This window comes from Mastomys coucha, unplaced genomic scaffold (assembly GCF_008632895.1).
Source record: "Mastomys coucha isolate ucsf_1 unplaced genomic scaffold, UCSF_Mcou_1 pScaffold1, whole genome shotgun sequence".
Classification (NCBI taxonomy): Eukaryota; Metazoa; Chordata; class Mammalia; order Rodentia; family Muridae; genus Mastomys; species Mastomys coucha.
In genome coordinates this window covers 29,395,756-29,418,991 of record NW_022196891.1, presented here as the reverse complement: position 1 = coordinate 29,418,991, position 23,236 = coordinate 29,395,756, and the positions used below count along the sequence as shown (strand labels likewise).

At 51.4% G+C, this 23,236-nt stretch overlaps 1 protein-coding gene across 1 annotated transcript in view; it reads right to left on the bottom strand.

Moving 5' to 3' along the window:
- Positions 1-2,790: 2,790 nt before the first annotated feature.
- Positions 2,791-23,236, bottom strand: part of Lrrn2 (leucine rich repeat neuronal 2) — a 61,233-nt gene continuing 40,787 nt past the window's right edge. Inside the window, 2 exon segments of the mRNA XM_031382476.1 lie at positions 2,791-3,498; positions 3,501-5,800. Of these exon segments, the coding sequence (XP_031238336.1) occupies positions 3,452-3,498; positions 3,501-5,592 (2,139 nt within the window). The 5' untranslated portion in view covers positions 5,593-5,800 and the 3' untranslated portion in view covers positions 2,791-3,451.

Sequence of the window (23,236 nt, the reverse complement as noted above, 5' to 3'; positions counted from 1 at the left end):
GATGACTAAACAGGTCATTATTGGGTTCCCCACTTTAGACATGTAAACCTTCCTGTCAGTCTGGTAATCCGAGGGGTCTCCTGATGTCAAATCAAACCATGTCTGCACAACACCCTCCAGTGGCTCCCATCTCACAGGAAAGGAAAATCATGCCTTATGGTGGCCTACAAGCTCAACCCTACTGTGGCTGCTCAGACCTCAGGCCGCATGGTCTTCCCCCTCCCCCTCCCCCTGCTGCTCCCGCACCATGGCCACCTTGCTCTTCATTCTTGATGTTCTATTGGCATCCAAAGGAAAGGGAATAGCTTTCCCTGGCAAATCTTTGCTCAAATGCCACGGCTTTCTAACCACCTGAAAGCCCTTAGTTTCTACTCACTCCTGACATTATTTTTTCCTCCAGTGTCCTCATTTTGATCAACATATTGAGCATTTTTATTTCTTTGTCTGTATCTCCAGTTCTGAGGACAGAACCCACAGTCATTGTTATTTGGGAGGGAGTAGATGGAGAGAGAGCTCACTAGTCTGTACTAGCCAACCATGCCAGTGTGTTCAGAGCTGAAAGAGTCCCTGAAGTATGGAACTTTTCGTGCAGAGACAAGCAAAGCGCCAGTTATCCTCTGTGCTTGGCCTACAATCTCATGCACTGCTATTCAGTGACTGGGCTGTGTGTGTGTGTGTGTGTGTGTGAATGCTACAGACTTCATCCTGCTTTGGTGTGTCCCCTTACCATGTCTGCCCCGATAGGCCTACAAGTGACATGCACACGTGCGGGGCTTCAAGACACGTCTGCTTAACAGATCAGTGAGGGAGGTGGGAAGGCATGAAGAAGGCAGAGGGGAGTCTCGGTGCCTGCCTTCCTGGTGGAAATGCACCCGACCCTGACTCATGTCTAGCTTGGTACCATCTTAGGCAGAGGCTGTTCATTCCCATCTTCTTGGTGACTCGGTGATGCACATGCTTTTCCTCCATGCTCCTAACCAGCTGTCCCCAGAAAATGGGATTTCTCTTTCCAAGAAATCAGTCCCTAGCTACCTTCTGCTCTCCACCTCGCCCTGCTTAGTTCTTTGGGAGCAGCCAACCAGTAAATCCTCAGAAGGGCAAGGCTTCATTCCTAAGGACCTGAGAAGCTGGGTAGCAGCAGTGCTGGGTTCAGGATCTTTGTGGCTGGGTGATATCTCCCCGGCGGTTCATCTCTCTCTGCACTATTTAACCCACAACACCCCCTTCTCCATCATCCAACCTGGGACGCCATCTAACTCAATGTTTTCATCTACAGATCTAAATTTAGCCCCGTGGGGGCCAGGTTTTAGGGTCTTCCCATCCAGTCCAGGGCTTCCCAACAAGCCAGGAGGATTGCCAGTTTGAGAACAGCCTGACTATATAGGCCCTGCCTCAAAAATCAAACATAAAACTGAAGGTGGAGGACAGCGGAGGCATGGAATAGGTATAAAAAATCTCCAGCCATCCCAGATTGGGACCCAGTGATTCCCAGTATAGTGGCCAGACTGGCAGCATCTGCTTTAGAATAGCACATGGGAAACACAGGGGCAGAGCTGGCTATCTGTACATAACCTGATGTGCAGGAGAGCCTGTGGGCTGGTTTAAGAGTCCCCTCTGAGGAGATGGCAGCCTCTGAGCACCCTGCTGGGGAGGATGCTGCTCTCTGATTTTGGGGACTCATCTCAGTTTACTTTCCTGGGACTCAGTGTGCAGATCCTAATCGGGTGCCCACCTGTGTCTACGTTTGTGGTCTTCGTGATGGCTTGGGTGTGTCAACCAAGTCTACCACGTATGTTCTGTAACACATGGTGACCCTCACACTCCTGGGTGGATTTGATGAGTCTCAGGAAACTCGGTCCTTTTGCCAGCCCAGTTTCTCAGGGGCCTCTGGCATCACCTGTTGCTTGGCCCCCAGCCACCCCTATTGGTCTTGTCCCTCTTGAGTTTCCTTTTTTTTTTTCCTCCTGACAGGGTTTCTCTGTATAGCTCTGGCTGTCCTGGAACTCACTTGTACACCAGGCTGGCCTCAAACTCAGAAATCCGTCTGCCTCTGTCTCCCAAGTGCTGGGACTGAAGGCATGCACCACCACTGCCCGTTCCTGTTGGGTTTCCAATAGATGTCCCTCCTTGATCTTGGTCAGCAGAGTTAATCAGTTAAGAACAAAACAACCAAAGTCAACCAGGCTCATTGGGAACCATAGCAGAATGGAATGCAGAGAGAAACAGGGATTTCCTCCATCACGCATCACTGTCCTCCCCTCAGAGCCTCAATCACCTATGCTCCAGTCTGCTTGAGAGCCAAAGTTCTTGCTATCTTCATGATTTGCGATTAGCAATTCTCTGCACGATTCTACCTCTTGGGTTTGTTTAATTAGAAGCAGGCTGGGAAGTGCGTCCTATGCACTGCCATGTTAACTGCTTATCAGAGGAGAAAGAGGGACCAGGTTTGGGCATGGAAATTTCCACTCTCTCCCCACTCTTGCCTTTGTCTCCATTGTTTCCCTCCCACTCTGCTTCTCCTTGCCTGTGTCGCACTCTTCCTGGCTGATGGTTTCTCCTCAATTTGTTTCTCTTCCCCCAGCTCTTGTGCTCCCTGTTTGGAGAAACTTTGGATCTGGAGCAGATCTAGGGGCCAGAAATCAACATGAAAAGGGAAAACCACAGGTCTCTCTCTTCTCCAAGCAATTATGATGTGCAACGCCCACCTCCCACCCCCCAGTCACCTTCAGGGTCTGAAGAGACCCAAGAGATTTTCTTATACCCAGCATGCAAAGGATCATTGTCTCCCCATTGTTATTGGTATTGTTTATTTTTTATTTTTTTATTTTTTACAAAACAGGAGAAAAGAGTGAATTGGGTTGGGGACAGGTGACACATTTCTCCACAAAGATACAAAACTGCCTATAGAAAGTCAACTTCAGAGCCCAGGCTATGAGATGAGGCATCCCTGGACACCTCTCTCCCCAAATATCCTTCAGATCCAGCTGGGGACACTCCCACTTTTGGGGCAGGCTTCCAAGACAGTAGGAGAAGCCTCTTTCAGCCCTTGCCCAGGAGGGGGACGAGCAAGCAACTGAGACTGTACAAAGAAAGAGAAGAGGAGGGGGCATTTCCTGTGGGCCAAGGGCCTAGGGACACAGGCAGGGGACAGCCAAGCTGAGGCCCAGAAGCCTCTGGGGCAGTAGGAGGCTCTAGGCAGAGTCCTTCCTGTTCCTGGTACACACTCCTCAGAATCGCAGCTGAGGACCCCCAGAAGGCAACAGCAACCATTTGGGGGCTGCGAGAGCATCTCCGGGAGCTGCAGAACCCCATCTTTCATGGTCAAGCTGCCAGGCCTCAAGCACGTGGATCAATCAATGCCACGTTCCTGGCAGGCATCTGGCCCAGATCACGTCCCGTTTAGTGTAGAGTTGTCCTAGTTATTTCTCTACTGCTGAGAGCTGGCGGAGCATCAGCAATGTTGAGACAATGGTGGTGGCACTGTCTCCCCATCTGACATCTGGGCTGCTTCCTCCCTGGATTCCAGGGCAGGACAAGGGGTGCAGACACTACTCGGACAGAGGGGGCGCTCCAGCCCCAGAAAGCCCAGACCGGAAGAAGAGGCTTCTCACCCATCCCCTGCTTGGACTGGCCTCTGCCAAGGTGGGCTGCAAGCCCAGCTGCCAGCAGGAGGACCGCAAGAGCCAGGATGGCTATGAGCCCGGGCCGGTCCCCCAGAGCTCTGTGGCAAGGAGAGGCCTCTTTAGTCCTGGCCCAAACACAAGCCAACTGGGTGTGGGCGTCAGCAAAGGCCACTTGCAGGCAGGCCCAGTACTCTGTGGCGGGAAGGAGGCGGGTAATGTTGTAGCGGTGTGTGCCCCGCGGCAGTCGGGCCAAAGCAGTAGTAGCTTCATGGTCCCGGAGAGAGGAGGCGCTAGACCAGGTGAGGTTGGTGGAGACTATATTGGGTGGGGGCGCCCAAAACAGCAGGATGTGATATGGGTGTGTCTCCTGCACGCGGAGCTCCAGGCCTGGTCCTTTGTCCCTGCCTGGCTGGAAGGGAGCATGGCCAACCACAACACTGACTGTCTTAGTGTCAGCCCCTACCAGGTTCTGGGCCACACAGGTGTATAGGCCTGCCTCTTCCGCCGTCACCCTCCGCAACTCTAGGGTCCCCTCCGGGAATACCCGGTACCTCCTGCCTGAGCGAGCTGGTGTCAGTCGAACTCCAGCTGGGGTGACCCAGTAGATCTCAGGCTCTGGTTCCGCCAGTGCCCGACAGTGAAGGACCGTGCTCTCTCCACTGGCTACGTGCAGGCTGGAGGGGAAGCTTCGGGGAGAGATGAGGGGCAGGCAGTGGTCTGTCATCTCCCGGAAGGGCACCTCCCGGACCGGGCGGCGCTGGAGGTCTGGAGGCTCAGCACACAGGGTGGACTGTGGTTCGATGAAGCGGACGTGGGTGCCTGTGGCGTTGGCCCAGCGGATGACACAGTCACAACGGATGGGGTTGCCGTGGAGCCCCACCTCCTGAAGGTTGGGCAGAGACTCCACTGTCTGCTGGTGCAAGGCACTGAGAGCGTTGTTGTTGAGCATAAGAGTCTCCATTTGGGGCAGGTGGTGAAAGGCGCGAGGATGGATGAAAGAAAGCCGAGGGTTGTTGGTGATGTCTAGCTTGGTCAGCTCGGGGAGATTTACCAGAGCGAACTTGTCAATGGAGACCAGCTCCTCCATGTTGTTCAGTCCTAGTTCCTTGAGGTGTAACATGTTGGCAAAGTCTCCCGGGCCCACACGCTGCAGTGGGTTTTTGTTTAGGTCTAGGAACTTGAGCCCGGGCACCTGCTCCAATGCCCGCTTGGGCACCTGGGCCAGCTGATTGTCATAGAAAGAGAGGCTCTCCAGGCTTTGCAGTCCCTCCAGAGCATAGTCTGAGATCTCCCGCAAGCTCATGCCTGCCAGCACCAGGCTGCGCAGGTTGGCCAGGGACCGGAAGTTCATGTCCAAGATGGCGTCCACCTTGTTGCCACCAATCATGAGGATTTCCAGGTTGGGTAGCATCTCGAACCAGCGGCTGTCGATGGTCCTAAGCAGGTTGGAGTTGAGGTGCAGTCGCAGCAGGTTGCTGAGCCCTGCAAAGGCCCTGGGGGAGATGCGGCACAGCTGGTTATGGTCGAGATAGAGCTCTTGCAGGCTGGTCAGCCCTGCAAAGCTGTGATCCTCCAGCCGGCTCAGCTGGTTCTCTTCTAGATGGAGGCTCAGCAGCTGAGGCAGGGCTTGGAAATCACAGTCTCCGGCATCTGAGAAGCTGTTCTGGGACAGGTCCAGCTCTGTGAGGTTGGCCAAATAGGCAAGCTCAGTCTGGTCTATCCGGCTGATGCTGTTACTCTGCAGTAATAGGGTCTGCGTCCCTGCGGGGAGCCCTGGGGGCACTGCCGTCAGGAAGAGGTCATTGCAGTCTACAGTGGTGGCTTCACGGTAGGATGAGCGGGGTGTGTACCAGGGCCGGATCTGGCAGGCACACTGAGGAGGGCAGGGCACACGCCAGGGTACCACTGGTACTGCGGCAGTGGTACCAGCCGCCCAAGATAACAAGAGGATGGCCACAATGAGCCTCATGGTGGAGCTGGAAGGCAGGGGAGAGAGTCCTGCTCTTCACGACTTGCAGGCTGAGGTTCAGCAGCCCTGCCAGGGGCTGGGGAACCACCCTCTCAGGGCAGTCATTCTACACAGGGTGGGTGGGCATCACTCTGTGCCGTCCTGGGTGTGGGTCCTCATCTTTGTGTACTGGACTGGGACTGCCCACTCATTTCCTTGTCGGATGGCCCTGGAAGGAGACAACAGAGTTACGGATATGCAGGGATGAGGGGTGGAATTGGTCACTCCAGTCTCTCCTGGTGGGCTCCAGAAACCAGAGGAGTAGCTCAGGAGCTGGATGGGAACCAGGTCTCCCAGACCCTGTTCTGCAGTCCTCAAGGTTTCAGAGTCCTCTCCTACCATCTTCTCATGGAAGGAGTGACTCTGAGTCTTTGAAGAAAGTCTTGGGATAACTTAGAGGGGTGTGTGTGTGTGGGGGGGGAGTGGTATGGTGATGATGGGTGACAGTGGGGTTATAGTAGGTTATGTGTGCATGTTTGAGAGGGAAGGAGAAGGGATAAGCTGAAATGGTCATCGATGAAACCCAGATAAATGTGGAATAGATTTTTTTGACCTTTCCTACTCTTCCCTCCTTTCCTCCTTGGCTCACTGGTTAAGTGAGATAAATGATTGTTTCTAGACACTTCTTTGATGATGCAGGAGGAAGGAGGTAATGGAAGCAGACCCAGCTCTAAAATCTGGGATGGGCTTCCAGGAACTCTGGAACTGGGCAGTGGATCTTACCCCACATTCAGATGGGCTGGGGTGGTCCTACCCGGGGTCTGCCTAGGCTCTCTGGATGCTGGGGTGGTCCTACCCGGGGTCTGCCTAGGCTCTCTGGATGCTGGGGTGGTCCTACCCAGGGTCTGCCTAGGCTCTCTGGATGCTGGGGTGGTCCTACCCAAGGTCTGCCTAGGCTCTCTGGGTGCTGGGGCTGTCCTACCCAGGGTGTACCTAGGCTCTCTGGGTGCTGGGTTTGTCCTATCCAGGGTGTACCTAGGCTCTCTGGATACTGGGTTTGTCCTATCCAGGGTCTTCCTAGACTCTCTGGATGAGTTTTGGATTAAGGCTACTTTCCACTCAGAAGGCATGGACCTTCCTTTCTCAACAGCCTGTTGGAGTTGCCCAGCAAATGTTCAGGGACAGGAGTCTAGTTGCCTCAGCCCTGTAGGTATGGTCTTCTGTAATCCAGCCTGGCCCTTTCTGTTTCTCTCCCACTCAGGTTCTCTGCACAAACCTTTTGGGGGTGAGGTCATCCTGACATGCCACCCCCTTCTGTCTCATTTCTCTCAGACAATTTCGACTTGATCTTCAAGGCTGAAGTTCAGTCACTTCTTACAGAGTTTCTTTTGGGTTACAGGACTTCTGAGGATGACAGGCTCGTAATAGGGTACAACAAATCTCTACCTCTGGGGCCAAGGAGCTGGCACTGTACTGCTGCGGGGTTGTGCTGGCTGGGGTCCCAGCCCTCATCTAGCCACCCAGAAAGCTTCCTCTGGCTAGAGCCTTGCCCTCTCAACACACCTATAGCACAGAGTATGGCTGGTGCTTACTGTAGGGTTCAAGTTCTGCGTCCTTACGGCCCCTTCCCCAGGGAGATCTCTTCTACCCAGAACCCAATCCATTGATGTTTCCTCCCTCCTGGGTGTAGAAAATCAATTTGTCTTCTCCCTCAGACCAAGCTGTACCGCCCTGAAGCTCCATTACATCTTAGCTTAGAACAGAACACTTTCACAAAACTAGGCCAGATTCCGAGATCTGCTCTTTGGCCTGGCCTGCCTCCTAAGTAGAGGTCTGGTCTGACAGATCTTCAGTGGCCAGCGTACAAGAATGTGCTCACTAAGACTCTGACCAGCTTCTTTCATACATAACTGTACTAACGGGCCTGTGAACAAGGGACTCACACCTCTGGTTTGTATAGGTCCAGAAGAACTCAAAAGAACTAAGGCTCCAGCCTTAGCTGCTTATATATCGCTGATCCCACCCCTGATCTGGCCCAGTCTGCTTTGAGCCTAGAGCTAGGTTGTACTGGCTGTCCTGAAGCAGATTCGTGCCATTCCTGTCCTCTGGGTGAGATCTCCTTGCCAGGGAAGCTGCAGGAGGCTGAGTGGTGTTTACCAGCAACACCTCTAGCTGGCCACTTGGGGCTCTTTGCCTCAGCATCCTGCTCCAGGATGCTGGGCAAGGAGCAGTGGGGGCAGGGCAGCCTCTCCCGTGGAGGAGAGCAGCAAGCCTGTGTACATCTGACTGCGGCCCACTTTTCTCAGCAGCTATTTCTGAAGGTGGGAAAAACAACGGTGACTTGAAAGGCACAGAGGTTTGCGTAGGGGTGTGTGTGAGCTGTCACATAGATCTCAGGGCAAACAAACACACGTGCACACATGCACGCCTGCCTGCATGCATGCTTGGTGGAAGCCCTGAGAAACCAGCTGCCCAGCAGGTAACTGGGGCTCACAGAGGGGGAGAGGGGCAGTGGTATACTTTGTAGGTGGGGAAGATGCAGGAAACAAGCTGAGATGCTGCTGTCATTCAGATGGCTCTAAGTGCCTCGCTTCCACACCAGCTGCCAGGACACCAAACATGGCTCTACCTCCGCTCTGGGAAAATTGCACAACCTCTCCAAGCATCTGTTGCTTTATGTTTCCTTTATTTTCCTACAGAAGACCATCATGAGACCGAAATGAGCCTGTTGCTCGTACAGAGTCATAGTAATGTTAGCGTCTCCTTTTCCGTGGTTGGGAGGTGGCTCCTGCCACCTAAGACCTCTTTTCACTCCCCCCTCCTCTGCTTCCCTCTATCCTTTCTTTCTTCCTCCCTCTTATTATGTAGTTGAGGCTGTCCTTGAACTTGGGACCTCCTCCTTCCTTCTCCCAAGTGCTCAGAGTACAGTTATGCAGCACTGTCCTCAGGGACCACAGGACATCTAAAGGATTGGTAGTCTTGTGGACAGCAGACAAGAGTGCAATAAGCTCCCTTTCTACTACAATAAGCTCAGCCCCTGGGAGCCCAGTACTGTGCCCAAGGTGGGGTGGAGAGCTGTGAGCTGGTAACATAGCCATTCATCAAAGAATGCCAATGGATAGGGAAAACCCAGGACAGTTCCCACCCAGCTGGCGAGGAAGATGGGTCTGAGTATGTAGCAAGGGCTCTTTGGAGAGGACCCCAGTGTGTCACTGATCTTCAGGTAAGACCTGAACCCCTGGCTTTCCTCTCCTCCAACAGTAACTTCGTTCTGAGTGCCAAGGCGGCATCCAGTTGTGTTCAGGGCATTAAGGAGCTACCAAAGTTCCATGGTAAACATCTCTGCTGATGGCCTTACGTCTATCTGCACAGGAGCAGCAGGCTATATTATTCCTGGGCTAGGAGCAGGGATGGCTTTAAGAGGCAACTTAATCTGGGACCCCAAAGTGTGGCAAAGTCTCAGACGAGCCCTTCCCTTGTGGCTTGGCACACAGCTTCTCACTACCACACCTTCAACCCCCCCCACACACAACTTCTTCATCCCCTAAACTTTTCACCATCACAGCTTCTCTTCCCACATACAGCTTCTTTTCCCCACAGCTACTCCTCCCACACACAGATTCTCCCCCCACAGCTTCTCCCCCCCCACAGCTTCTCACCACCAAAGCTTCTCACCACCAAAGCTACTCCTCCCACACACAGCTTCTCCCCCCTCACAGTTCTGCCCCTTCTCCAATGGAGCCCAGAACTGCCATTCACTTGTCACCATCATTAAAGGCTGACATGGCCCTACTCATTGAAAATGATTACTGAGCTCTACAGGAGTTGCAGAGAAAGCAAATTGACTTTTCTCTATAGTGTCCCAAGTGACCAGGAGTTCATGAGCACACACACACCTCCCGGAAACTCTCTGCAAGCTTTCTGTGTCCACAGAGAACCAAGCGATGCCGAGTACTTGTGGGTAAACATGAATAATACAACACGAAGAACACAGAACATTAAGTTTCATGTTTATACCAGCTCCACGTGTGGGCAACAAAGGCATTCTTTACTTTCATGTTTTTCAGGAGCACAGCTGAGGCTCAGAAAGGTTATATCAGCGGTCACACAGATTTTTTTTTTTTTTCTTCACTATAACCTGCCCTGCCAGCCTGGTCAGCAGGGATCAATACTTGGTTGAGAGGAGATGGGTGTTGGGCTAGCTTAGAACACTTGCCTCGGTGGTGAGTTCTTTCAGAGAGGGACTTGGGTCCTTAGTAAATTTATCTCATTCCTTCGTGGGTCCAGCAGACCCCTTCCTTGACTCCTGGTAAGACTTTAGGAGCATGTAGGAAGAACTTCATGTTTGAGCAGGGATGGGCCTAGAACCACAGGGTCAAACAAAGCCAGCTGCTGCACGCAGACCTGACTCTGCCCTCTGACTATGCAGCAGATGCCGGAGACTCCTGGAGTCATCTTCTAGGACCCGTGGCTGGTGACTCCCTCCAAAGGCACACATTAGCTTGCTCTACAAATCCAAGTGGACTCATTTCCAGTCAGATTCCCTCCAGGGATCATCTTTGGTCTTGGCAGAATGGGTGGAATTGATCCTCCAATCCCTCTGCTAAGAAGACCTTTGACAAAACCCTAAAGGAAGAGTTTTGGGGGCAGTGTCACCCCATCCTTCCTTCTCTGTCCTTATCTCCTGCAGCACAGAGGTGGGTCTACTGGTGCATGCCAACTCCCTCCTTACCACTGTCTTCTGCTTCCTTCCCTAGACCCTGCCTAACCCCTGGGAACAGACACTTTCAGCAAGAGGCCAGTAGGCAGGCAGCTACCAATGGCCTGCCCTTGGCTGCTTTGGTACCAGGTCCCCCAGAGCTGTGGAGACCAAGGGGCAGCATAATTGAGTGTAGCATTCATAAACTCAGCCCTCCTCAGCAGCCGATAGGTGTTGGGCAGGGCAACAGAGAGTGGGAGGCAGGCCTCCATCTGTACACGTGTATAGTTTCCCTGGGAGGTGAATAGGTCCATCTACTTCACAATCACACATAACCAGAGCTTCTGCACGGGAGACCATGTTTATCTAGTCTTCCGGAGTCTGAATCCCATAAATGACTCTGTGCAGGAGGGCGGGTAGGACAGAAGGGACGAGGCTTTGCCAGGGTGTTTGAGCCTGGCTCTGCACTCTCTGTGTGACCCTGGGCAAGGTACTCGGCTTCCTGAGCCTTACATGCAGCTGTGGAGACAGACTCAATTCCTCCGTTTGTCCCCTTTATTTCTCCCATTATCATGGCTTCTTGTCCCATCTCTGTCACCATCCTTTGTAATGCTTTTGAGTCACTGAGGTGTAAGAAACTTCACAGGCCTGTTTTTAAGGCACCACAAACTTGGGCAGGTCTAGATGTGATTACCCTAGCACTCTAGAAGGTTCCCATGTGCCCTTGCATCACACCCAGTTACCCACTGTCCTGACCTCTAAGCTTACTAGTCAGTTTAATCTTTAAGCCGGCTTCCTATTTCTTTTCCATCCTAAGTTGAGAACCAAGTGTCTGGACCTGGACAATTCACAGAATGCTTACTACTACCACTTGGTCCAGAGCCTCTCAGCATCCTTCTGATGTTGTAAAGTGGGGCTTCTTTCTTGTTCTTACACCTAGAAATAGCTCTATGCCTCAGGGTGCCAGCTCTGGCTAGAACTCTCATGGCCTGGGTCTGGCTGTTCCCTGTCCCCTTGAGGCAGGAAGACAGCTTGGTGACCTTTCTAGGGCTTTTCATCATGGAGTCCTGGGACAGTAGACAAGAGGATACACGGGAGTTACCCTGAACTTGTAACTTCCCCCATACTTTTCTACCTGGCAGTCTCAGAGCCCCTCCCATTCTCCATCTTGTCCCAAAGCTGACATCTTCCTCTCACTAACCAGCTGTGGCTCCTTTGGTCACATCTTTGTTGGCTTCAGCACCCTGCCGTGCCTAAGATTAGAAACCACCAGTCTGAATGGCTCCTTCTCTCCTGGCAAATGTGCCTACCTTTTGTCTTCCTTCTCAGTCTTGGTCCTATGGTGGCCTCTATGGTGGCCTTTTTGATGTTCTCCTGTTAACATCAGAAGGGCCCTCCATTCCCATCTACCACACTCAACCTGTCGCCAACACTGCAGGTTCTCTCCCTGACTGTAATGTCCTGCTCCCTTAGACTTTGTTTCTTTCTTTCTTTTTTTTTTTTTTTAAAGATTTACTTATTTATTTTATGTATGTGAGTACACTGTCACTGTTTTCAGACACACCAGAAGAGGGCATCAGATCCCATTACAGATGGTTGTAAGCCACCGTGTAGTTGCTGGGAATTGAAGATCAGGGTCTTTGGAAGAGAAGTCAGTGCTCCTAACCACTGAGCCATCTCTCCAGTCCCTCCCTTAGACTTTCAAACTCTTCTTCAACCATAAAACCTATCCCAAATACCACTTGGACTGCAGAAAGATGTGTACCATTCCTGAGGGCTCATGAGCCAGACTTCCTATATGCTAGCTGTAAAGGAATTCTTTACAGGACTCTTAGATGAGAAACATAGCTCAGAGAAACTAAGGTACACGGTTGAAGTTTCACAGCTGAAACCATTCGTGAATGGCCAGGAGGGACCCAGGAGGCTTCATTCACAGCTCTGGTTATTTCTGGGGTTTTGGCGCCAGATCTCAGCTGGTCTGTAGGGTAACAAGGCAGGGAGGGTGAGAGTCCTTTGCTCTGCCTTGCTCTCTCTCCTCCCAGGAATTCTAGAGGTCAAGGTTCTGGTAAAGCTCCTTCATGGGTGGAGAGGGAAGAGTCTCGTTGCCAGGCAGGGACCTCTACGTCAGCAGCTCTCCTGGCTTGTCCAGGCAGAGGGTATGAGAGCTCCAGGCTTGGAAGGGAGCCTGCCTCATTATTTCTTAATTGCAATGGAGGGTGCCAGTAGATAGCACGGAAAGTCATTTCTGTCTGATTGCACTGCACCAAAACAAGCTGCAGGGGAGCGGGGCCAGCAAGCCCAGGCAGAGAGTGGCTCAGGCTGGGCCCACCTCTTCTTGCTTCTTGGGCTTCTGCAGACCCCCAGGGACGGCTTCTCTGACCAAAGCATCTCTCCTGAGCTCCTGGGGTGCTCTGTGTCCCTGTATGAGAACCTGACTGTTCCCCTGCAGACTGAGAAGTCCATGGTGGCAGGAGCCTTGCTCAAGCTGCTGGCTCGAACAGGCTGGCACAATAGGGACTTGGAACATATCTGGACAAGGGCCAGGCCAAGCAGGGGATGTCTGTCTGTCTGTCTGTCTGACTGACTGACTGACTGACTGACTGTGTTAGAGATCAGAAGCCACAGGGACCAGTTGCCCAGAGGAGAGGCCTTTGTGTGAGTGATTCTTTCTGCCTCTCTTCCCTTAAAGGAGACCAACACCATCCCATAGTCTGCTTTTCCCCTGGTAAGCCTTTCTTGGCTGTTTCGCCTTCCTGGTCACTGCTCCTGGGTGAAAGTTCCTTTGTTCTCCTCACTCAGGCTTCTGCTTGGATGAACACGATCTTACACTGGCCTTCATGGTTCTGGAGCTTTTCTCCAGATCTTTCTAGAAATTCTCCAGACTCCACTGGCTTCTGCTCTGAGCCGGTAGAGGTCAGACGCTGGTTTGGAGTGTGCTCTGCAAAGTTGAATCCTGTTTCTGGCTGTCCCTGTGCTCTTGGGACTTCTCATCTGTTAGATGGAGAGAGATGTACCCCTGGTGGAGTAGGAGATCTTTGTAAAGATCTTTTGGGGTTCAGCGTCACCACATTTCCTTGGCTGGGCTGTACCTTGACTTCTAGATGTCCTATGTTTTAGGAGCCTAGGGCATAGGAGTTCTAGGGCTCTTTCCTCTGTAGGCTGGTACCCTTTCCAAGAGAATCAGCCCTCTTCTAAGTCATTAAAATACTCCCTGGGGCCTTTAATGGGGGTCCTTGGCTCTACGTTTCAGGACAGGTCAAGGACAATGCCCATTAGATCACAGATCTCTAACAAAATAGTTGCCCAATAAACAGGTCAGATGCAGGTGGTGAGCAGCGACTCTCTCCCCGAGTGCTCCCTGCTAGGGTCCAGAGGTGCTTCTAAGACAGGTCTGATAGCATTCTATGGCTATTGTACTGCCCCAGACACATGCCAGATGGGCAGTCTAGACCAGCTGCTGCCCAGGTGGAGGTGCCAGGCAAATTAGGCAGCCTTCCCCAGATGCCTCCTGAGCCAGGGCCCCAAGATGGCCCTTGGTCATAGGGAACCAGGAACAGGGGCAAGGAAGGCGCTAGAGAGAGACAGACACAAGCAATGCTGTTTCCTATTCCCATTCCTCACTGCACATCCAGGAAATTCCTGTCTAAAGCCTCAGTAATCCTGTGCCTCCGAGGAGCACTTACTCCTGGATGAGCACCCCTTACTCCCTCCATGAGCTATGAAGCCACCGCCTATGAGATCCTCTAGGGGCTCTTGGCTCCTCTCTGTGCACTGTTAGAGAAGGCCCTGCTTCCCCAGTTGATAGGAAGGCGCGGAGAGGAAGGAATCTGCCGTGCTTGTGAGGAGCTGTGGGTCTCCCTTGCACCTGGCTACATGCAAGCCAGAGGTAGGGTGGCGGGTTAGAAGGCAGAGCGGATGTGGAGCAGGCCAGTTAAGCACGGAGAGAGGCTAAACCCTTTCCTAACAGAAAAGGAAAATGAAATCGGAATGAAAATTGATGAGGTGGGGAGAAAAGGAGACTCGTTTCATCAGCAGGTTTACCAGATGAAGCCCAGAGATAAATCACGCTGCAAAGAAGGCCTGGGCTCGAGGGCGCATGCCTTCCCTTCTGTCAGCTGTGGCAGGCAGGCTGGGAGATAAATAACTGCTGCAGCTGAGGCCCTTGGTGGGTGCTTTTCTGTCAGCCCGTCAGACTCTTCCAGGTCTGCCCTGGCCTGGCTCAGTCCTTTGGTCCTCCCTACCCCATAGGTCCCTATTGGTGGCCTCCACAGCTCAGCTCTTTCCTATTCTCTCCATTATCACCTGGACTTCCTGCCCTACAGCCAAAGGGGAGACAGCATAGCACAGGGCACGGGGATTTGTGGTAGGTGATGCAACCCAGGCTATGGCTGGGAATAGGCTTTGGTCATGGCCTCATCCCTCCTCAGGCCTAGTGGGTCCTGAGCCATCAGTAGCAAGAGCTCTGACAAAGTCCTCAGAAATGTAGATTCCTGAGTCTACCCAGCCTTCCGGGATCAGAGACTGAGGATGGATAGGGCCTAGAGACCCATGTTTGAGCTGGATGACTTCTGAGATCCCCATTCCCTAAACCAAGGAATGGTACTTAGAAATCTCCAAAGCATTCACTCAACGATATTCTTGATGTTGCTCTTCTGACAGGTAAGCGTGGAGTCTTCCGGAATCCCCTCACTTCGTCTGCCTCAGGCACAGAGAAACTTCTAAGGAGTGTATCAGGAAAGGCCTGGAGGGCCTTTGCCTCGTAAGGGCACTTCATTCATGAGAAAGGCAAGGGGCGTGGCATAGAGGGCAGGTGGGTTTTCACAGATTGAAACAGAGGAAAGTTCTCTATGGAATATAAAGGTGTTCTAGAGGGGCAGCAAGGCTCAACTGTGGGAACAGGCATACATAGTGCCCCCACATGTAGGAAGTTAGGTGAGTATTCAGAGGAAATATGCTGAAAATTAATGTGTGGGCTAGTTTTACATCAAATTAACACAAATTATCATCATTTAGGAAAGAAGGAATTACAGTTGAGAAAAGCCCAGAGATAAATCATGCTGCAAAAAAGGCCTATCTCCACACCACATTGGCCATCTTGATTGATGACTGATGGGAGGTGGCCTAGATCACTGTGGGCAGTGTTACCCCTGGGCCAGTGGTCCCGAGTTCTGTAAGAAGGCAGGCTGAGCCATGAGGCACAAGCCAGTAAGCGAGACTCCTCCATGGCCTCTGCTAGCTCCTGCCTCCAGTCGCTGCCTTGGCTTCTTTGATTGTGGACAGTATGCACGAGTGTAAGAGGAGATTAACCTTGCCTCCTCAAGTTGTTTATGGTTATAGTGTTTTATCCCAGCTGGTATCTAAACCAATGAGTGAGATTGATAGGCACTTCAGTAACATTGTCTTTAAAAATCTCCCGAGGCTGGGAAGACCAAGCTCCTGGAGGGAGTCTGGACCAGGAAGGGTCACGGGAAATACAGATAATGGGAAGATATCCAACCCAGGAGGCATCAGAAGCATAGGCCTGTGAGAAAGTTATAGGGAGTGAATGGCAAGGAGTGTTTCCCTATGGCTTGTGAGGAGAGTGGTAAAGAGCATGGTGAGCCTGGGCCGGCATGGTCTGGACGTGATCCTGTGCGAGGTGTAAGCCTGGTATAGTCATGGGAGCCACGGAGGCCATCCATATGTCAGCCATTATTAATAATCCGCTGAGCCAGCTGCACTGCGATTGAAATTCCACCATCCCCACTGTCATATGAAGCTGTGGTCTGAATGCAGACTCCAGATTCTTACATTAGAAACCGAGTCCCCCCTGTAGAGTGTGGTGATTCGAGCCACTAATCCCAGCACCAGGGAGGCAGAGGCAGACGGATCTCTGAGTTCAAGTCCAGCCCAGTCTATAGAGTGACTTCTGGGACAGCTAGGACTACACAGAGAAACTGTATCTTGAAAAACCCAAATTAAAAAAAAAAAAAAAAAAAAAAAAAAGAAAAGAAAAAAAAAACACAATCCCCAGTGGCTCAGTACTGGGAGATGTTTTAGTCACAAGGGTGCTACCTTCCTGAATGGACACATGGCATTTTGAAAGGCATGAGAGAGGGAGTTTTGTCTTTTTCTGTTAGTCTGCTGGTTTTTTTTTTTCTCTCCCCATGTGGGGATACTGTATTCCCCAGAGAACCCAGAATTCAAAAAACTATCTTGAAAGCAGACAGCAGGCCTCCCTGCATGCCGAGACCTAGATCTTGGACGTCTTGGCTTCCAAAATTGTGAGAAACAAATTTCGAGTCTTTATACATGTCCGGTCTTTGGTGCTGTCCTCAAGCCGCACAAAGAGGACGAGTTTGACAGCCACAGATGCCACTACTCCTGTTTTCGTGGAAAGAGTATCAGGTGACTTGTTCAAGTTCACACAGCACACAGTAATGGGCCAAGGCCAGAGGCACAATGTGCGTCCAGTCCAGCCCTGATTTCTCCCCTGGTAGGCACTGAAACAGTCAGACAGTGATCCAGATCTCAGATGTCTGACAGGAATGGCTGCCTGTGTGCTCATGGAATGAGGAGCTGCACTGCAGTGTGAGAGGGTATCCTGCCCCGCCTAAGGATGTTCATCCCTAAAGCCAGGTCATAGCTGGATGGTGCCGGAGCCTATGATCTGGGACCTGATCCTTCGAGATCCTCCTGCCCCACTTCCCAGTTCTTCTCCATCCCATAATGGAATGGGGGGAGATTTCCAATTGACCTTCTCTTGATCCATCTCCTTTGGGTCTGGGCCAATGCAAGAAGAAGAAGCTGGCCTCTGGCCTACGTTTACAGGCCTCTCTCAAGGACAAGCCTTCCTGCCTTGCCCTGGTACAGCTTCTCCTTCATACCTCTGCAGCATCCCAGCCCAGCATGCCAGACAGGCTGACGGCTCTCAAGCCCTGAGCCCGGTGGAGGGGAATGCTTCAGTCTGTGATCAATACCAGGCATAATTCAGTGACTGCAGCAAGTACAAAGGAGTGGAGGTTAAATCAATATTTAGAAGCTTCAAAATTAAACTAATTAAGAGCAAGCCTTAATGATTTTTTACTGTCTGTGAATAAAAAAGATGAAAAGCCCGCCTATATTTCACGATTCCGCTTTAGTAGCTGGTAATAATTTGGAAGAGCAGAAGTGAATGGTGCTCTGGCGGCCCTGGGCTGTGCTGGAGGAGAAGAAGGAACACAAGTTCTCCGTCTATGGAGCTGGAAGATGGGAGAAACAGGAGCATTGAGGAAGCAAGGGGAACATAGTGCAAGGCCATTAGCCTGATGTCAGGCACACCGTGTGCTGCATGGAGTCCCTCCAAAAGATATACCAAACTCCCACTCTGGGTACTTGTGAATGTACACTTCTTAGAAAATAGGGTCTTCATAGATGTAATTAAACAAAGATGATGTGGTCAGGAAAGACCACCATCCAATATGATGTACAACCCATAAGAGGAGGAAAATCCTACATGGGGCAGATACTCGGGGAGAAGGGACAAGATTCAGCTTCAAGCAAAGGGATGCGCCCTGCCCCCCACTGATGACTGTTAGCAGACACCAGCAGAGGCAAGGATGAGCCCCTTTACTCTTTTTGAGACACCTTGTTCTACTGACACCTTGAATTTGAACTTCTAGCCTCCAGACCTCAGTCAATGCGCTTGTGTTGTTTGAAGGGTGAGTTTGTAGTGTTCTATTATGACGGTCTTAGGAAGTTCATCTGAGGATTCTGGGTTCATGGTCCAACTCTGCCTCTTACTAACCGTGCCTACTAGGGTGAGATGCTCACCCTCCATTACCTCCTCTGACAAATGGAGATCAGACCTCGCCGTGCTCTTTAAAAGATCTCAAGGAGGAGGGCAAAGATGCCCAACAAGCTGCAGTGCTAGCTCAGCCCCTCCCAGGGCTGGGCTGAAGCTGGGGAAAGATTTAGTATCCAGCTGTCAGACGAGCCTGGTCCTAGGCCCATTCTACAGATGCAATCAGATCACAGGAGTGTCCACTGTGTCACTAGAGATGCTGTAAACATAAAAGGTGTCTTTATTGTCACTTTTAGTGGGGCTTTACTTCCTGCAAACTGATTTTTCCTAGTCTGTAAGAAGGAAAGATTGGACAATATCTAAAAGATATTTTTGCTATCACATGCATATATACATATATATGTATATGCACATGTGTATACATATATGCATACATCTACATACATATACGTGTGTATGATAACTTATGCCTGTAATCTCAGTGTTACCTTGGAGGCTGAAGCAGAAGAATTGCTGTGACTTTGAGATCAAGGTCAGCCAGGGCTACTTACTGAGAGCTTGACTTAAAAGAAAAAAAAAATAGTGTGTTGCTGCTTGTGGCAGGGCACACCTGTAATCGCAGCACTTTGAAAGTGGAGACAGTAGGATCATTTCAATGCTGGTCACCACTACATAATGAATTTGAAGCTAGCCTGGACTACGTAAGACCCTATGTCAAATTAAAAACAAACCCCAAATCAAACACCCAGCATGTCCATGTAGTCTGGTCCTGTGTTCTCGTCATTACATCTCCCCCAAAAGCCCATCCCAGTAAGATCGATTCTGGGGAGGTGGTGGTGTTTGACAAGGCTTCTGGAACGTTCTGAGGCTTTGCTGGCTCTGCCCCTGGTGGTTGGGTCAAGGGAGGGGTCCAAGAGCAGTGTTCTTTTGTCTTCCTTACAGCTTACAGAGTACGAATGGACTGGGGAACAGCACGAGCCAGAAATAAAATTCTATCCTCAAGGGCCACTCGGAGCAAATGTTCCTAATGGCTCCCCTCACTCAGCACCGGTGCTCTGTCCCCAAGTGCATTACAACAGGGCAGCTGCTCTGTGGGAGCCTCCGGTGGAGAGAGGGTTGTCAGGTGCTCTCAGAATTTCAGAAGAAGCTGCAGCTTATAGCAATGGGGGTTTGGGGGGGGGAGTGTGTGTCTCAAATATGGTCTCAGGGAAACAACCTTCCTGCCACCATGACAGCTAACATTCTTCTCAGCTGGGTATTGCTAGAGAAAACGAGTATGTGTTAGCACCTCGCTCTCACAGGGGCAGGCGACAGCATCACACCATGACAGTCACCACCATGCCAGCATCTGAGATTTCCTCCCATGCTCTAACTGCAGTGCCAGCCCCTTCCCCTCTTCTGTTAATGCCACCAGCCCCATGCCTGCCAGGATGCCCATTCTCAGCTTTGGTGGTCAGTGTCTCTCTCTGTCATCACCACCTATCTGAGTGACCTCAACTGGCATCCTCAATTTCATCTGTTGTCAGCATCCTGTGACTCACAAGACCCTGGTCAGCAGGAAAGAACACAGGAATGCCTCCTCACTCACATCTGTGATGTGTACACACTCCAGGGCAGACCCAGAGATTCCGCCACTGGCAAAGACACCTGAGACTCGAAATTCCAAGAATGAGAAGAGGCGGGGCACAGGAGTACACAGATGTGTGCACATGGGCACGTGGAACTCGCATGCCCAGAGCCGAGGAACACGCATGGGATGGGAAGGGAGAGCAGGAGCGGGCCCAGATGCCAGGAACACTCTGCTTTCTATCTACCAGATGGGAAAGGGACAGCCCTTTGTTCCCTTATGTATGCTTCAGCTCTTGCTATATCAGAGACTTGTGAAGGAGTCAGCATGTTATGGCAGTGGGTAGCCACAATCGCCATGTTAGGGAGGCTCGCTCTGTGTGTGTGTGTGTGTGTGTGTGAGAGAGAGAGAGAGAGAGAGAGAGAGAGAGAGAGAGAGAGAGAGAAGAAAAGAAGAAGGAGGAGGAGGAGGAGGAGGAGAAGAAGGAGAAGGAGAAGAAGGAGAAGAAGGAGAAGAAGAAGAAGAGGGAAGGAGGGAGGGAGGGAGGGAGGGAGGGAAGGAGTCTGTCTCTGAGAAAGCATTTCGCTATATATTATTTCTCACTGGCCTGAAACTCTCTATGTAGACCAGACTGGCCTTGAACTCACAGAGAGCCATCTGCTTCTGCCTCCTTAGTGCTAGGACCACACACCCAGTCAGAACCTCTTAAATTACCTTGATACCTACAGTCTATCTATACTCTAGTCCAATTATATCAGTCTTTGGAGGGAGGATCCAAGCATGGCACTCAAATAGACTGTTCTAGGATTTCTTTATGTGTAAGTTTTACAAAAGCAAACAAAGCAACACTTAAGCTTTAGAGTTGTAGGGAGGAGTGTACCAATGTCTACGACTTAGTCTGAAATCCACCAAAAAAGTAGATAGGCAATGGACAGAGCTGGTGGGGTTAATGGTGAGACCAGGCGTTGAAGCAGGAGCATTGCCAAGATTCCTTCAACCTTGCTGTCTACTGGTTGTCCATTCAGAGTAAACTTTCCCAGGCAGAGCTCAGGGAGAATCCCTGGTTGGTTTTCTGCAAAGATAGGGCTGGGAACCATGCCTTCAAAAGAAAACAGGCGTTTCTTGTACCTCCACAGGAGCGAGAGAGCAAACCTGGTTTCTTACCCAGCCAGTCATGCTCTGAGCAAGGGTTTGAGGTGCTGCGGAGTGGGCACAGATGTGTCTGCACAGGGTATCCAGGAAGGTGGAGGGGGCTGCGTAGGAGATGCCAGTACTGCTCCACAGGGCTGCTCTGTGGGCCAGGGCTGTGCTGGGCCTCAGAGTAGGGAGCAGTTTTGCCCTATGGAACAAAAACCCAACCCAGCCTTCCCAAGGAGGAGTCAGTTGCTCACCAGGAAAGACAGATTCCTAGCTGACAAAACACAGTGTGTGTGGAGTGGAATGAGGGGCTGGGGGTAGTGCTTTGGGCATCGTGGGGAGGGGCTGGAAGGATGCCTTTGGTGCCCTGGAGGTGGGAAGAGCTGCTCATCTGCATGCTCTTCCACAGCCTGCCCTGAGCCTGCCCTGGCTCAAATACCATAGCAACACCGTGCTCTTTGAAGGCGGGAGTTCGTGCTGCCATTGCAGAGAGAGTTAGGCAATTTAATTAAGGAGCTGGCAGCAGACAAACTTCGTGAGTTAAAGGCATTTTATTAAATCCCATTGTATTATGCAGCTTGGTTCCCGCAGGGGCTGTGGAACTGGGAGAAGCCGGGAGAATTCGCCTGAGGTTTCTTCGCCCTCCCTTGCTGCTTCTGGTCTAGCTTCAAAAAAGCACGGATGGAGGAGATCCCTACTGAGACTGTCTGGTCTCCCAGCCTTGGGCCCAAGGTAGCAGTGTGGGGAATGCAGTCCAAGTGCCACTCTTCAAGCTGTGGCCTTTTTTTTTTTCAGGGCCAGGGTCCAACCCTGGCTTCAGTGTTAGCAGTGCACCTCTGGGCTAGATGGATCTTGGGGACTCCAAGGCCTCACTTTATTGAGCCCCACCTCCTCTGCAGGGCAACTACCAGCATTCCCATTTTACAGATGAGGAAATGGAGGTATACTGAGGTGACGTAAAAAAGCCTTTGACAATTATATGTCACAGAGAAGCTAACTCAGATTTGCCTGGTGGCAACATGGACCCTGTGGTTCTTGTGACCTCTAGTCAGCATTAACTGGAGCATTACCCCTGGCTGGTAACCTCAGGCTGCCTCTTCGAGGCCTTCCTGTGTTGGCTCGCACAGGAGTGTGGCTCAGTCCTGGCCAGTTTTAGAGGCCATTGGCTTTTAGGGCACCAGTGGGTTCCTGGCCATAGGGCTTTCTTGGGCTCCCCAGGTGGTTAGACTTGTCTAACCTCAAGAGAAAAACCTTATTCCCAGTGCCAGGGAAGCAAAAGGAAAAGAATTACCCTTCTCTGAGCCTCCTGGACCTGGCATCATGGATTTAGGCCATCCAGCCACCTGGTTCTACACTTGCCCCCGTGGACTCCATTTCCTCATTCGAATGGGGGGAAGCACTATATGAGACAGATGCTGCAAAGTTAGCAAAGTTCTCTGCCAGGCACTTGCTGATGACCATCCTTGTAAATCCTCACAGTGTGTTGTAATCCCCTCCACCATGAAGGAAATGGGCAGAGAAGGACTCACGGTGTGTTGTAATCCCCTCCACCATGAAGGAAATGGGCAGAGAAGGAAGCAAGCCTCTGCCCAGCCAGGAAGAGCAAGAACCAGGGCTGCCCATAACATGTCATTACATATAGACACACCTGAAGCTGCACACCTGCACCCGCATTACACATGCATGGGACAGGGTTACACTAATGACTTCTTTAGAGAGAATGTATGTACAATGAGCTCACAGTCACCAATTTTATTGCTTAGCTGCATTGGCCACTGTGTCTTAACCTACTTGGACACAATCACTAAGTTCCATATATGGGGAAGTTTATAAAGAACAGAATTGATTTCTTGGAGCTGGGTAGTCTAAGATGAGGGCATCGGCAGATGGGGTTGGGGAGGTAAAGGCTACCCTCTCACCATGCTTGCATGTGGTAGAGCGGGTCCCAAGGTTCTGGGGCTTTTTCCACAAGCACTTACTCCACCTGTGACCTAATTGCGTCCAAATGTCAACACCTTGCAAATTACGTTCCTGCACTTGGGACAGTGGCACAACTACCCAATTCCAGCAGCGCAGGAAACCTTGGCAAAGCATGTGCTGGACATGCCTTCTCCTCTCCCAGCGTGGTCCAGAGCTGCAGCCCTGGGGGCTGGCTACAAGGCCTTCCACTGTGGTTGGGAGATGACTCTCTTTCCCCCTTCCCTACCTTAGAGACCCCAGGGCTTCCACGCGGTTGCTTCTTTGTCCCACAGCTTTGGGTACCAAGTGACACCCTCAGCAGTCTGCAGGTGAGTTCTGAGACAGGACAGAGAAGCTGCCACTTAGGAAAGCCAAGTGGCCGAGTGGGAGGGAGGCAGTCCACGGCACCACACAGGTCTTCCCAGAAGATAGTGACGTTTGACAGTTGGTTTGTGTGGAAATCCAGACCATGGTTATCTACCTTGAATCCTAATAGGTGCCATTTATTAAAATCTTACAGTATAGTCTCCCCCCCCCCCCC